The sequence below is a fragment of the Abrus precatorius genome, unplaced genomic scaffold (assembly GCF_003935025.1).
Source record: "Abrus precatorius isolate BTA unplaced genomic scaffold, Abrus_2018 Scaffold2, whole genome shotgun sequence".
Taxonomy (NCBI): domain Eukaryota; kingdom Viridiplantae; phylum Streptophyta; class Magnoliopsida; order Fabales; family Fabaceae; genus Abrus; species Abrus precatorius.
The window spans coordinates 38,748,003-38,761,177 of NW_020874362.1; the positions used below are offsets into that span (position 1 = coordinate 38,748,003).

The 13,175-nt window shown below is 32.3% G+C and overlaps 1 protein-coding gene across 1 annotated transcript; it reads right to left on the reverse strand.

Annotated features, from left to right (window-relative positions):
- Positions 1-588: 588 nt before the first annotated feature.
- LOC113858870 (lysine-specific demethylase JMJ18-like) lies at positions 589-8,935 on the reverse strand. Its single transcript, XM_027491655.1, has 11 exons — positions 8,700-8,935; positions 7,052-7,123; positions 6,805-6,882; positions 6,214-6,708; positions 5,896-6,117; positions 5,261-5,422; positions 3,676-4,044; positions 2,496-3,546; positions 2,294-2,397; positions 1,364-1,561; positions 589-1,192 (listed from the first exon to the last, which is right to left on the reverse strand). The coding sequence occupies exons 2-11, from the start codon at positions 7,094-7,096 to the stop codon at positions 830-832; spliced, it is 3,087 nt and encodes a 1,028-aa protein (XP_027347456.1). The 5' UTR covers positions 7,097-7,123; positions 8,700-8,935; the 3' UTR covers positions 589-829.
- Between the last annotated feature and the right edge of the window lie 4,240 nt (positions 8,936-13,175).

A 13,175-nucleotide genomic window follows, 5' to 3' on the forward strand; every position in this document is an offset into this window, starting at 1 on the left:
GAAGGATAAAGAATTTATGGAAGTTTAGTTATTTCAGGGTTGAATAGACTATTTGTAGGGTGATTTCCGGCTAGTCTAGGGGTAGGAATTTTCATGTATAATAATAAAAGGGGACACGTCCTCTGTAGGGGCTCAGCTTTTAGGGGTGATGTGTATGGGTTTGCTAAACTATCATTGTAAAACTTGTATCCGCCATTTCAGTTGCAATAAAAAAAATGCTTTCTATTAGCATCATTGATACAAGATAGCAAACAAAAGTCAAGTATTCAGGGGCTGAACACAGTTGTTGAGTTGAGGATTATTAGTTGTAACTTGAAAGGAAGCTACATAGAGCTAGCTTACCTACAAATAGAAAACAGCACTTGGAGATTTAGGCACTCCTATGTGCTTTAAACTAATCTCAGATATTCAATATTCCGAGCAAGGAGCAGAGTATTCCAAATTTCAAACTCTCCATGTATTCTTCCCATTGATATCATCAATTATAACAGAAATATCTGTATTTCTGTTTATTCATACACAGAAATTTATAGAGTATGGAGATCGCTAAGGATGAAAGATCTAAAACTTAAATCCCACCAATAGTTGCAGGCTAAAAACTTTGTAAAGTAAAATATAAGTTCAAAAGGAAAGTTGGAATGGGTCAATGGCATTAGCACCTACAATGAGTCTCTGTCATTATCCATCTCTAAAATGTCATTGACACAGGGCAAGTACCAAAATCTTATCTTGGTTTTCACCCAGCATCCTCTTCAGTTTAATTGATATCTGAAAGAACAAACCTAACTAATGACTTGTTGGATAGATAACCAACTGGAGTCAGATTCCTTCATGCCCAAGCCTTCTGCATTTCCTCTATCAGAGTTACAAATGCCAATCTCCAGTTAGTGAATTGTGCATCAGAGCTGAATAACTTATGCATTGCACTCAGCTCATCAGGACTTGCCTTCTTTAAGAATCCTTGCAATATCAGTTTCATCTCTTCAAAAGAATCACAACTTCCTCTGATGCTATCTTGCTCCTTCTGTTTCAAACTGACACCAAAAATTTTGGTCTTGATGTTGCCTAGAGAGTTACTTGAACCATGACTGATCTTACGGTCACCAATGGCACTGCCAGAAGATTCGGAGACAATTTCTTTGCGCTTCCAATACTCTATGCTCTGATGATTGGGATCCTGAGCTTCAATGGCCTGGAAAAGATTTTCAGAATGGATAAGATCCATTAAACTAGTTCACCAAAACTGGTTAAGGACAAGATCCAAACCGTATGACTATAATTCTACATTAGAAAAGAAATACACCGATGATATCAATGTTAGCAAAACGAGTGAATATCTTAAAAATTCACGAGTACGGATTACCTGAATAATGGATGGTGAAAGGAATCCAAACATTTTATGACCGTTAATGTTTTGCATAAGTTCCACGGGTGGAAGTTCCAGTTCACCTAGACTACTTCGCCTCTTAATTTCATGTTTTAGTCTGTCAAGAACTGTTTCCCAGCACTTATCTGGTGAGGGGTTTGTGAAGACCTCACTTGGAAGTTCTTCCATAGTAACCTGAAATTTATTTTACAGTGTGAGAAAGAAATATAATTTAACTGAAAAAACATGTAAATGAAAATACCATAAAATTAAAAATAGTATAATAAGAAATCAATTATCACTTAGCTACATTAATATTATTTTAAGGTGTCAGATTCTATGAATTCAGACAACAATGCCAGTGCATATACTTCTCTGCTCAGCCACTGAGTTCACCAGAAAATATCCAAGGAAAAATGCAAAACAAGCAAGGAAAAAGACACCATGGGCATTTATCCCAACAATATATAATTAAAAAACTTAGCTTAGAAAGCTTAAGATAAAGGAAGATTTTATTAAAAATGGAGAAGAGTAAAACAGACAAAAAAAAAAAAAAGGAAAATATAATTGTTCAACTCCCTAATTCCCATGCAAGCTAGAAAAAAGAATCCCTTCCTCTACTAAAGCTAACATCAACTGAAATCCACATAAAAACCTATCCCACAAACACTGTTTGGATAAAAGACTTCTGAAAATATTTAGCATTGTATTTTAGCCTTCCCACTTGCACAAAGCATTACATGCCTTGGTGCCACAAGAGTAAGAGAAAGGATTGTGGAGAGATATCCTTGATTTTTGTGGATGTGTAAGTAAATAACATCGTACACCTTAACTCCTCCTATTTAGATTATTACATAGATAGATTGTGTACATCTAGAAACAGATATGATTTTAAGCTAAAAGCAAAAACAAAGTCAGGAATCATACCTGGAAAACAGGCCCAAGAAATCCAGCATCCAAGACTTCAGAAACATAGTTACAGATTCTTGCCGGATCAAGAATGCTAAAGAACTTAACCCGACTCTTGAATCCTACATTAATTTACCAAGATTAAAAGAAACATTAAATTCCAACAAAAATAATGGCAGGTATATAATCCAAGGCCAGAAAAGATCCTACTGCAGCATACCTTTTGGATATATTGCATGCTTGCTGCACCACAGCTTTCCATACACAATAGAACCAAAGCTTACAGGCTCAACAGATACACCAAACTTTTGGCTTAGGAAGCTTTGGTTTGTCAGAGATTTACTTGTATTGGAGGTTTCTACGTCTCGCATTTTAAATGCACTGTTGAGTTGCTCTCCTAAATCTGAATGCATTTTCATAGTCACCCCAAACAATTTACAGCCATCAAGTCTACAAGGATTTCGAACATCCCTTGAACATGAAGAAAAACCTTTCTCCGAGGCAGAAATACCACCAGGCACGGGATCCATGCTGTTGTCTTGTTCCTTTCTGGTCTCTGCATAGCACACTTTCTCCACATATGGAACACCTTCATTTCGATGGTTATCAGCAACATGTATAGAAGAATTTTCAGGTTCACCAGACATAACATCAATATTCAAATCCACAGAACCTCCCTGCTCCACCCCAACTGCATTGTTTCCATTTATATTATCCATAAGACACGCTGTAGTGCCATATGGTGCCCTAAAAGTTTCATGGTGAGACTCTGAGTGAACTAACTCTGAAGAAACACGGCTGTAAGAACCGGTAGGTAAATTTGAATTTGGATTCTCATTAGTTCCTGCATAAAAAGTTGAGCTTTGCCCTTCTTCGTAATTCCTTATTGGGCACATAGCTCTCTCCACATTTTGTCTATACATGCAAGCATCCTCGGCAGTAACAGAAACCATTCTAGTGTTTTTATTTGCCCACACTTTAATAGCATGCGAATTTCCTTCTAATGCTTCAACCAAAGTACTTAGCTCATACATGGTAAAACGAAACAGAACAAATCTTCTGTTCATTTCACAGGAGCAGAACAAATTTGAGTGTTTGAGACAAGAATAACTGTCAGGAGTGCACTTGCAACCAACAGCAGATAGGTGCAAGTCATAGAAGCAAGAGAAGCATTCTCTTTCTTCTGACGAATCAAAATTTTTTTTCATCTTCAGCATCTTTAAATGAGTTGGAAGACACTCAAGCCTCTCCTTTTCCATAGTTATCCTTGCCTGTCAAAAAATAAGGATAACAAAAAATTAAAAGAAATAATATAATGAAAAATAGATATATGGATAGCAACTAAAATTAAATAAAAAATGCCAACGATCACAGTGGAGAGAGCATGCAAGAATCATTACCTTAACTGCCTTGGTAAGAACCCCATCTTTTCCACAATAACTTCTCCATTTTAAATATTTTAGATCTTCTTTTCCATGAAGAGTTAGCTCTGCAAGGGCATGCACAGCTTCCTGAGCACATCCAAATAATAACTTGTCATGAGACAACGATGTCTTGCGGCCCTGCAAACTATAAAGCTCGGCAGCAATCTGGCCATGTTCAAACCAATCAAAAGGAGCCACATTCACAGCCTCTGCACAGTTAAAGCCACTATTGAAGCCACAATGGTATGCTCTTGGAAAGGTAATAACGAACTCCCCTGAATGCTGGACAGTGCGATAGATAGGCACGCCCTCGGATTTAAGAATTGAAGGAGATAACTGAGTCACCTGCTCAAAGATAAAAGCATAACCACTAAAATCATAATACAGTTCCCAAACTCTATCTACTACACAGAGAATACTAAAATATCTAACACTTGTATGAGAGATGAACAGATGTGCTAGAGGGTTCTGTAGATGAGATATGTGTGTGTGTCTGCGATCACTTCGGCAGAAATGGAATTTGTCAAAGTTCAGCATGCTACATGATGAGAGAAAGGTGATAAACGCACAAACATGCCATAAGTTCAACTTCAAAATCTTTCGATAGACTAGTGAGGAACTAAGGATAATTTGACAATGTGAAGGCTCCTCTAGAGATCTAAAGAGTTTAGAGACAACTAATTAAAACATGACAAGGTCGGAAACAAGTTCATAGCCCTAGTGCGTTACATAAGAGTACTACTGCGACAATAATAGTGCTGAAATTTATGTTCCATACAGAATTACATCACGCAGGACATTTGTCTATAGGAACCATTTAGTCATTTAAATTATGCTTGCTCTTAATCACCACTTTTTCCAAACATAATAGGAGCTTAATGGGTAGACTCTACTGAACTTTGATTCCTATGGAACGTCAAGGATCATCTCTTTTAAAAGTTGAAGTTATTAGGTGGAGACCAAATAATAGTTTTACATCTACAAGACGCCTATTCACACGAGCCATTGAGGCTTGAAATTCGGACAGCGCATAGGTCCATCATACCTAGTACTAAAATTTAACTTAATTATGAAGAATGGGGGCAGTAAGAATCAAACTCTTTATCACTTGATCATAATGGCTCAAATACAATGTCAAGGGTATCCCAACAGCTTATGTTGTTGAGTGGAGGACCCAGGGTAGTTTTTGATCCCCAGTGAGGAGAATAAAGGGAGAAAAAGAAAAACCTCTCTCTTACTCAAATTGAAGGACCTTACCTAACAACTCTATCATCCACTATATATGTATATACACATATATAAGTATCAAACACTACACTAATCAGAGTGCCACACCTTTAACTAACTAAATAAACATGAAGTGACACTTCGAATTCTGAACATATCACAATGTCATCATGGTTTTAGTTTCTTAACTTCCACAAGTGCATTCAGTGTTCCTAACGCATTGAGCATCAACTAGAACTATAATCTGTGTCCTTGAAATATCTATATGGATACAGCACAAAAGCAACCCAAACACTGAAATCAACGAGGGGAAGTACAATTTCGAGTATTATACCAATTCATTGAGTAAATGTGGTTGTTCCTGAAATAAATCAGGCAAGTGCTTTTTCATTGCATCTTCCAAAGCTGAAGCATGGCTTCCAGGTACTCCATACCAAACTTTGGGGTCACCCCAGTGCAGATAATTAAGTGAATAGAGGTGATGATCCTCAACATGCTGTCCCAAGAAGCAGGAAATGAGAACAATGAGTTAGTCTTTATAGGAAAGCATAAAGATATGAAGCAAGAGAAATGCAAAATTGAAGACATTATTACTTGTTTTATACGTCAATATTTTAAATGAACCAACATAAAGCAGTGGAACCTAAAATATTGTGAGTGCAAACATACTGAGGGTTCTATTACAAAGATGTGTTCAATAATTATGCAGTTGCTAGTGACCCGCTATCTAGTCCGATATTAGTTCTAGTTATTTACTATCTCCTTTGAATTTAATTAAATTATAATATTTTATAAAATAGACCAATGTTAAAAAATTCAACTCAAATTTCATGAAAAACAACTTTGTAACTCCACGGACAGACAAAGAAAGTGATTAGAAAGAAAATTAGTAATATTTTTTTTAGTTATACCTTAAACTTAGTCTCTTTCATAGATTTAGACTTACGAAAGTGTAATCACACTACTTACCCAGCAAAATGATGAAAAGCACATTCCAACATATAGCCATGGAACTAGAACTCCAGAGATATCACCTCCTTCAAAACATAATGCAGAGCCTGGAAGTCGTGCAAAGTTATTCAGATTCCAGCCAGATAGGGCGTACCTATCTGAATCAGTCCTAGTTAAGGATGATGTCTTAGGAAACCCACTTCCAAGTGCTCTAGTTTCCAAATCAGCTCCATAATACACCTAACAAAATAGAAGAGTAGTATATAAATTGTTTTCACAATTATGTGACAATAAGACCAACAATGTTATCATTTATCAATACACCTCAACTATTACCTCAACCTCATCAGTTGGTTGCTCTACTATTCGCCAGTATTCACCTTCAATTTCCTCCACAGAAGGCTCCCATCTATTGTGGTGATTATTATAACTAACTCTTCCATCCTCATTGGCATCATTCAACCCAAAATAGCTATGTTTAAAATGATTAGCATATTGCTGAAACTCTCTAAATGTGAAGTCTGACCCTGATTGGAATCCAAACTTCTCATCATCGTCAGAATTTGAATTGGCAGTTCTCCCCATTGAGCCCATCCTTGACTGCCTGCAACGTTTTCGTTTCCTTCCCCTACCTTTCTTTTTCATGGGCTCCCTGTTTTGAAGCAAGTCAACTTGCTGAACACGGGTGGGAAATTTTGCTTTCTCCCATAAATCTTTTTCCTTAAGAGGGCAAGGTGGAACCCAAGAAGCTGGAGGGACAATCCTACATATGCCATAACGTTCAGCTTGAGGGCGAATCTTAGCTATGTAACCAAGTGTGTCCTCAAACTCCTGATAAGAAGAGTACAAACAAAAAAAAGTTAATATAAAATACAATATTACCGCCACCCAAAGCTATAATGCTATGATAGTGATAATTACAAGTACCTCAATAGTAGGATAAAACACAGGTGATTCATCAATTATAGGCCGACATGCTGCAATTGGATTCCATCTGGCTGATATCTGCAACATGACAACAATATATAATTAATCATTGAAACTTTTAAATCATTTTTTCTTCTGAATATCCAAACGGATATTTATAGGAGATATGTTTGAAAGACTGAAATTAGTATTGACTTCATTGAGAATACCAAGACACATTCAAAGTACAATAGACCATACTAAATACCTCTCTTTGTGGCGGATCGCGAGGAGACACAAGTGCATTTTCCATTTCTGGATTACGCCTAAAAGGATTATCCTGCAAAGTATCACGTGTAAGAATGCTAAATTTGTTGACTCAATAAAAATAGACGTGGATAAACTTCAAAGTTTAGTAAAGTATAACACTAATATCATTACAGCCACAACATATCCAAAGGATTGATTCAAACATTGTAACAGCTTAATTTCAAAGAGATTGAACTGTAAGTAGATAAAAGTGTGAAGGAACAAAAATACACTCAACCACAAACTGCAATGTCATAAAAAAACAAACTAAAGAAATTGTCAACTATTTATGCAACAGCAAGTAGAAATCACGTGGAAATTCCGGAGCTTCTGGTAAAGACAGAATAGTGGCTCAACCATGCACTTAGGGCATCTAATCTTCTAAAACAAGTTATACAACTTTAATGCCCTTCATTTGCTTAATACTGATTAAGCATCAGCAGTTGATGGCATGAGACGGATCTTAAATTGATTGAAGCCACAAACAGAACCTCTTATTTGCATAAGTTTCCTCAAATAAATTTCCAACGTCAAATATCAAATGAATGTAACAGTAGCAATATTGACACGTCACAAATGCAAGGTTGGAGATAGCTCTTAGGTTTAAAAGATAACATGATGCGATCTTGTAGAAGCAAGATTTCAGCATGGCATGTAAAACCAAAACCAGTTTCATACTTTGGAATCATTCAGGTTACTTGCTTGATAATTGACTAAAAAACACTCCAAACCATAACTGAAAGATTCACTAAATATAAGTAAATAACATTTTTATAGCTTATAAATAAAACACGCTACCTCTTATTTTAATCTTTAATAAGATAGAGCATTACATTATATATTCTCAAGTTTCAAATGCATGCAATGTTCTTGAAATCTAATAATGTAATTCAGTACAAAAAGAGAAGCATCAAAAGATCAGGCGATCCAATGCCAGACATAAGACATTCCATAAAGCTAAATAAACTAGTCACCACCACCTGGGTGAGAAATTTTCAATTTACCAAACCACAAGTAAAAAAAGTAGTCATATATAACATGTAAAGGGCAACCTAAATTAAGGGTTTACAATTCCTGGGAAGAAGAAATTGGCACAGGAACTAAACCAGAAAGATTATATAACAATAGCTATGTCAACCAAAAGCATGATCACATTGTCTTAAACAGAAAGAAAGAAAGGAAAGATACACCGTTTTCAAATTCCATGAAAAAAAAAAGGATCTGCAATTTGCTGTGATCCATGAAAACAGAGGATAGAAAATTCAAACAGAGGAGCAGCACATGCATAAAAAGCTCTCTAGAAACAGACAAATAGCAAATTGCCAAGGTTTAAAACATCAAATAGAAATTCTGCAGCCAATTTCAACTGTTTCATTGAATGCAGAATGAAGTATAAACTCAATTGAAAAAGTTATCACTGTGCCTGCAACAAGAACAGAGACCATTGTAACTAACCTTATCACAGTCCCAATTAACCAAAGAGACATTCCACAAACAGTTTCTCACTTGTCTATCACCAAACTAACTCACCATAAACAAACCTTAAAAACTGCTAAAAACAAAAACAAAAAAGCAAAGGCAACAGCAAATGCAGAACACCAACGTACTCAATGTAGCAAAATTCTTCGTAAACAGTTCTGTTTCCACGTTCTGAATGTAAACACAGCAGTTGCGTACAGATGAATTAACCACGAAAATTCCTATACACATCAAAGAAAACCGAAATGCAAATTCAATTGCATGTATGGTGTATGTATATTATATCTATGTATGTACCAAACCCCAAAATTCTTTGTACAAATTGCAAAAGTGTAAAATTCTACAAAATTGGATTCTAATGCCCAAAATCAAATAGCTACTGAGGCACATAAGATAAATATAGAAACAATAGAATACAGTGGGCCGAAAATATTATGTAATGTACTATCACAGGCAGAATTAAACTAACCAGTTACCCGTGCATGAGTATTATCAGATTAAAAATTTATCTTCATTAATATGATGTGTCGATGTTCGAAACTTACAGATTAAAATTGATTAAGATTACAGTAATTTTAAATTTTGATTTATCCAAAAAATATCTTCAGTTAATACCGTGTAATGAAAAAGAATTTTAAAAGTATTCTTATTTAACATACTTTTCTGAAATAACTTTAAAAAAAAAAATTAAAATATAGAAGAAAACAATTATCAGATTTAATGGAATGAATGCGAGGTCCCAGGTGAAAACCCAACCGTGGCAGCGCATACACTAGAAGAGATTTTAATTCCATTTAATAATGATAATAACTTTTTGTACCAAACATTGACAATAATTATATTTTTTTCCTGAAAAAAGAAACCAGGTCTTTTATATCTATGACAAACAAAAGTGATCTGTTGATACTCAAAGTGGAGTGTGAAATAGGTGAAGAAAAAGAGAAATAAATAATAAACAATGTGTTAAAAATAAATATAAAGAATAAAATCACTTCATTTCATCTTTTATCATCAATTAAAATAGATTCTCAAAGCTAATCTTTATTATATAAATTATAAAAAAATAATTTAAATTTAAACTAAAAATAATATAAAAACAGGTAGAAACATAATAGCTAAATATTGTACAAAATATGACCACCTGAGGAGAAAATAAGGGGACACAATAGAAAGTGAATTGCTGTGTGCTATGACAGCGCTAAGATTCTCGACTGAAAGACGTGTAAGTGTACATGAATGCTTCTCCTCGTATAACACTATTTATAAATTTTGAAAACTCAATTACCCTACATCAAGATTCAGTTAGGGAAGTTTTCATTTTTCAATCAAGTTTTAATTATAAATAAATAAATAAATTTTAAAAGTTTTAAACAAACCCTAATTCTCATAAATAATCTAATTTGCAAATAAAACAAAAGCAGTTGTTATAACGCATGCAGGATTAACGGAAAGCGGTGAAAAAAAGAACTAACCAGGGAATGGATGACACGTTTTGTTAGCTTGCTTTGCTGGCGAGTCTCGCGTGCTTTCCACGTTGGCCTTCTTACCCGTCCACGTGAAATCAGCCCCTGCAACCGTGTCTTTTGCTTTGCCAGATAATTACAATCACACTCATCCATAAGGGTTTAAGCATATAATTTAACTCATTAATTATACAACTTTATCATTTTAGGTCAAATTAAAGTTGAGTTTACCACTAAGTACAACTCAACAATACTTCTTCAAATAATTATGAGAATATAAGACCGCAAGCCATGCATATTTGTGTAAGTTAATAGAAATAATCTCACATTTATTGAAAGTAAAAACGATAATAAATAATAGTGTCTATCTCACTTAAATCCATAATAATTAGTATTGATAAAGTTTTTTTTTTCTCAAATACTTGTTATTAAATTGAAAAGGGTTTGTAGGTTAGGTCAAACTATGGTTTCTCACCTTTCTCATATGCTAGAATTTGAATTTCTATTAACATTTCATGCTAATTATTCTTTTGCTAAAAAAATATCTTTAAAAAATATTTTGTAAATAAAAATAACCGAGTTAATCAAATTTTAAGAGTCAACGCTTAACCTAACTTTGTCGTATCCGCCTTTTAATAATATTATTATATAATTATCTAAATTTATCATTAATTATAGAGATAAGCATTCGGTCTAACCTCGTTATATCTGCCTTTTAATAATAATAATTATATATATATATATATGAATCAAAAGTAACCGAGTTAATAAATTTAATATATATGTGTAATTATCTAAATGTATCATTAATTATAGAAATAAGCACTCGATCTAACCTCGTTATATCCGCCTTTTTAAAGCATATTTATAAATCGATAATTTTTATAAACCTTGTTATCTCCGCCTCATAGCATATTTATGAATCAACAAATTTTATAAAACTTTGTTATCTTCGCCTCATAGCATATTTATGAATCGATGATTTTTATAAACCTCGTTATATCCGCCTTTTAAAAACATAGTTATGAATCGGCCAATTTTTGTAAATTTCATTATCTCTGTCTTCTATCATATTTATGAATCAACGATTTTATAAACCTCGTTATATTCGCCTTTTGATAACATATATATGAATCAGCCAATTTATATAAACCTCGTTATAGCCGCCTTTTGATAACATATCTATAAATCAGCCGATTTATATAAACCTCGTTATATCCGCCTTTTAATAGCATATTTATGAAGTAAAAGTAATCGAGTTAATGAAATTTAATGTTCCTATATATATTATTTAAATTATTCAGCTAAATACATCATTAATTTTAGGGATCGCCGCTTAACCCTAATTTTATATCTGCCTTTCGGTAGCATATTTGTAAATCAAAATGAATCGATAATTTATATAAGTCTTGTTATATTCGCCTTTCAATAACATATTTAGAATCGTCAATTTATATAAACCTCGTTATATCCGCCTTTTAATAATATATCTACGAATCGCCAATTTATATAAACTTGGTTATCTCCGCCGCCGCATGTTTATAGATCGAGAATGATTATACAATAAAACAACTCATTTTAAATTAATTTAAAAGACATGCAATAGAATTAAAAAAATCTATTTCAAATATATAAAATTCGATCTTTAGGGTAATTTTGGTAAATAATAATTTTAATTATCGTAAAATAAATTTTGGGCTCACCTTCTCACCTTAGCCTTGCATGTCTATCTTTTGGCAATCATTTTCAAAAGAAATTAAGGAAAAATCATGTAATCAAAAAAGTTGTCACCTTTTTGCTTTAGATCAACAATAAAACGATGTAAGATGAGTATGTCAATTTTTTCAAGTGAAAAATGAAAAAAAAAATTATTAAAGTAGTAGAGAAAAGTTATACCTTGCTCTTGCAGATCTATTGATCAGTAATGTTATCTCTGCTGGTAGATCTCGTAGCAGATGAAGATTCACTTCATGAAAAAAAAATAAAAATGATTAAACCTTTAAAATATAGTGATATATGAAAGGTAAAAATTCTAAAAAAGAGAAATTGAACCACAGAGAGGTATGGTAGAGAGTTTGCTTAAGACATGCCAAATATGTGTGATGTGAGATGTTAAAGAGTTGAGAAAGATTTTGAGGTAAAGTGAGAAGAAACAAACCTCACATGAATTTTATGAAATATGAGAGTAGGGTATGTTTTTCTTCTTGACTCCCACTGACTTTTATAAACTCCAAGAAGGGGTATGTTTGTCCAATTAACTTTCTTTTTATGGGCATTTTTGGTAATGACTAAAATCCTTATTTTAATGTAAAAATAATACTCCATAATAAATGTATTTTTTCGTTGTATATTAATTGTAAGTTTTTATTTTTAAATGAAAATATTTTTACAATTTATCTTGAATAACAACTACTTTAATAACTTGTGCAATGTACTGATGTTTTATTTTAGAATAAATATACACATAATTTAATAATTAAAAAATAATATTTTATATTTTATAAATAATTTTACCTATATAATAAAATTATTTTAACTATATTTTATAACTAAGAATTTGTATGCATTAAAATAATACTAAATTAAATATAATTCAATTTAAAATAATATTTTTATTATATAATTTTTTAGTTTAATATAATAATTAATATATATATTAATAACCATAAATTTAAGACATAAAACTCTTATAAGGTAAACTCTAAGTTTGAAAAAAATAGAAAAAATAATAATCTTTATAAATGTAAAGACAAGTATTTATGAAAAATATAAAAATTTATAGAAAGTAATAAGGCAAAGTTAAGTAACAAATTTAATCTTCAAATTTTAGAATCAAGTTAAAAAATTTATAAATAAAAAGTAAAATTATTATAGTAAAAAAATTCACACATTATTTTCATTTAATCTTAATAAAAATTGTATATATGATAAATTATGAAATTAAATAACTTTATTAATATTTAACTTTTCAAATAACAGACTCTCATTTATAATATAAAAATTAATTAATATATTAAGTGATGTCTTATTACATTTAGCATTTTATTTTCTAATTTAATTTAAAAAAATATTTTATAATTTGAACATTTTATAATTTAATTTTTTTATTTCTTTAATTTAGTCATATTTAATACAGTAAAA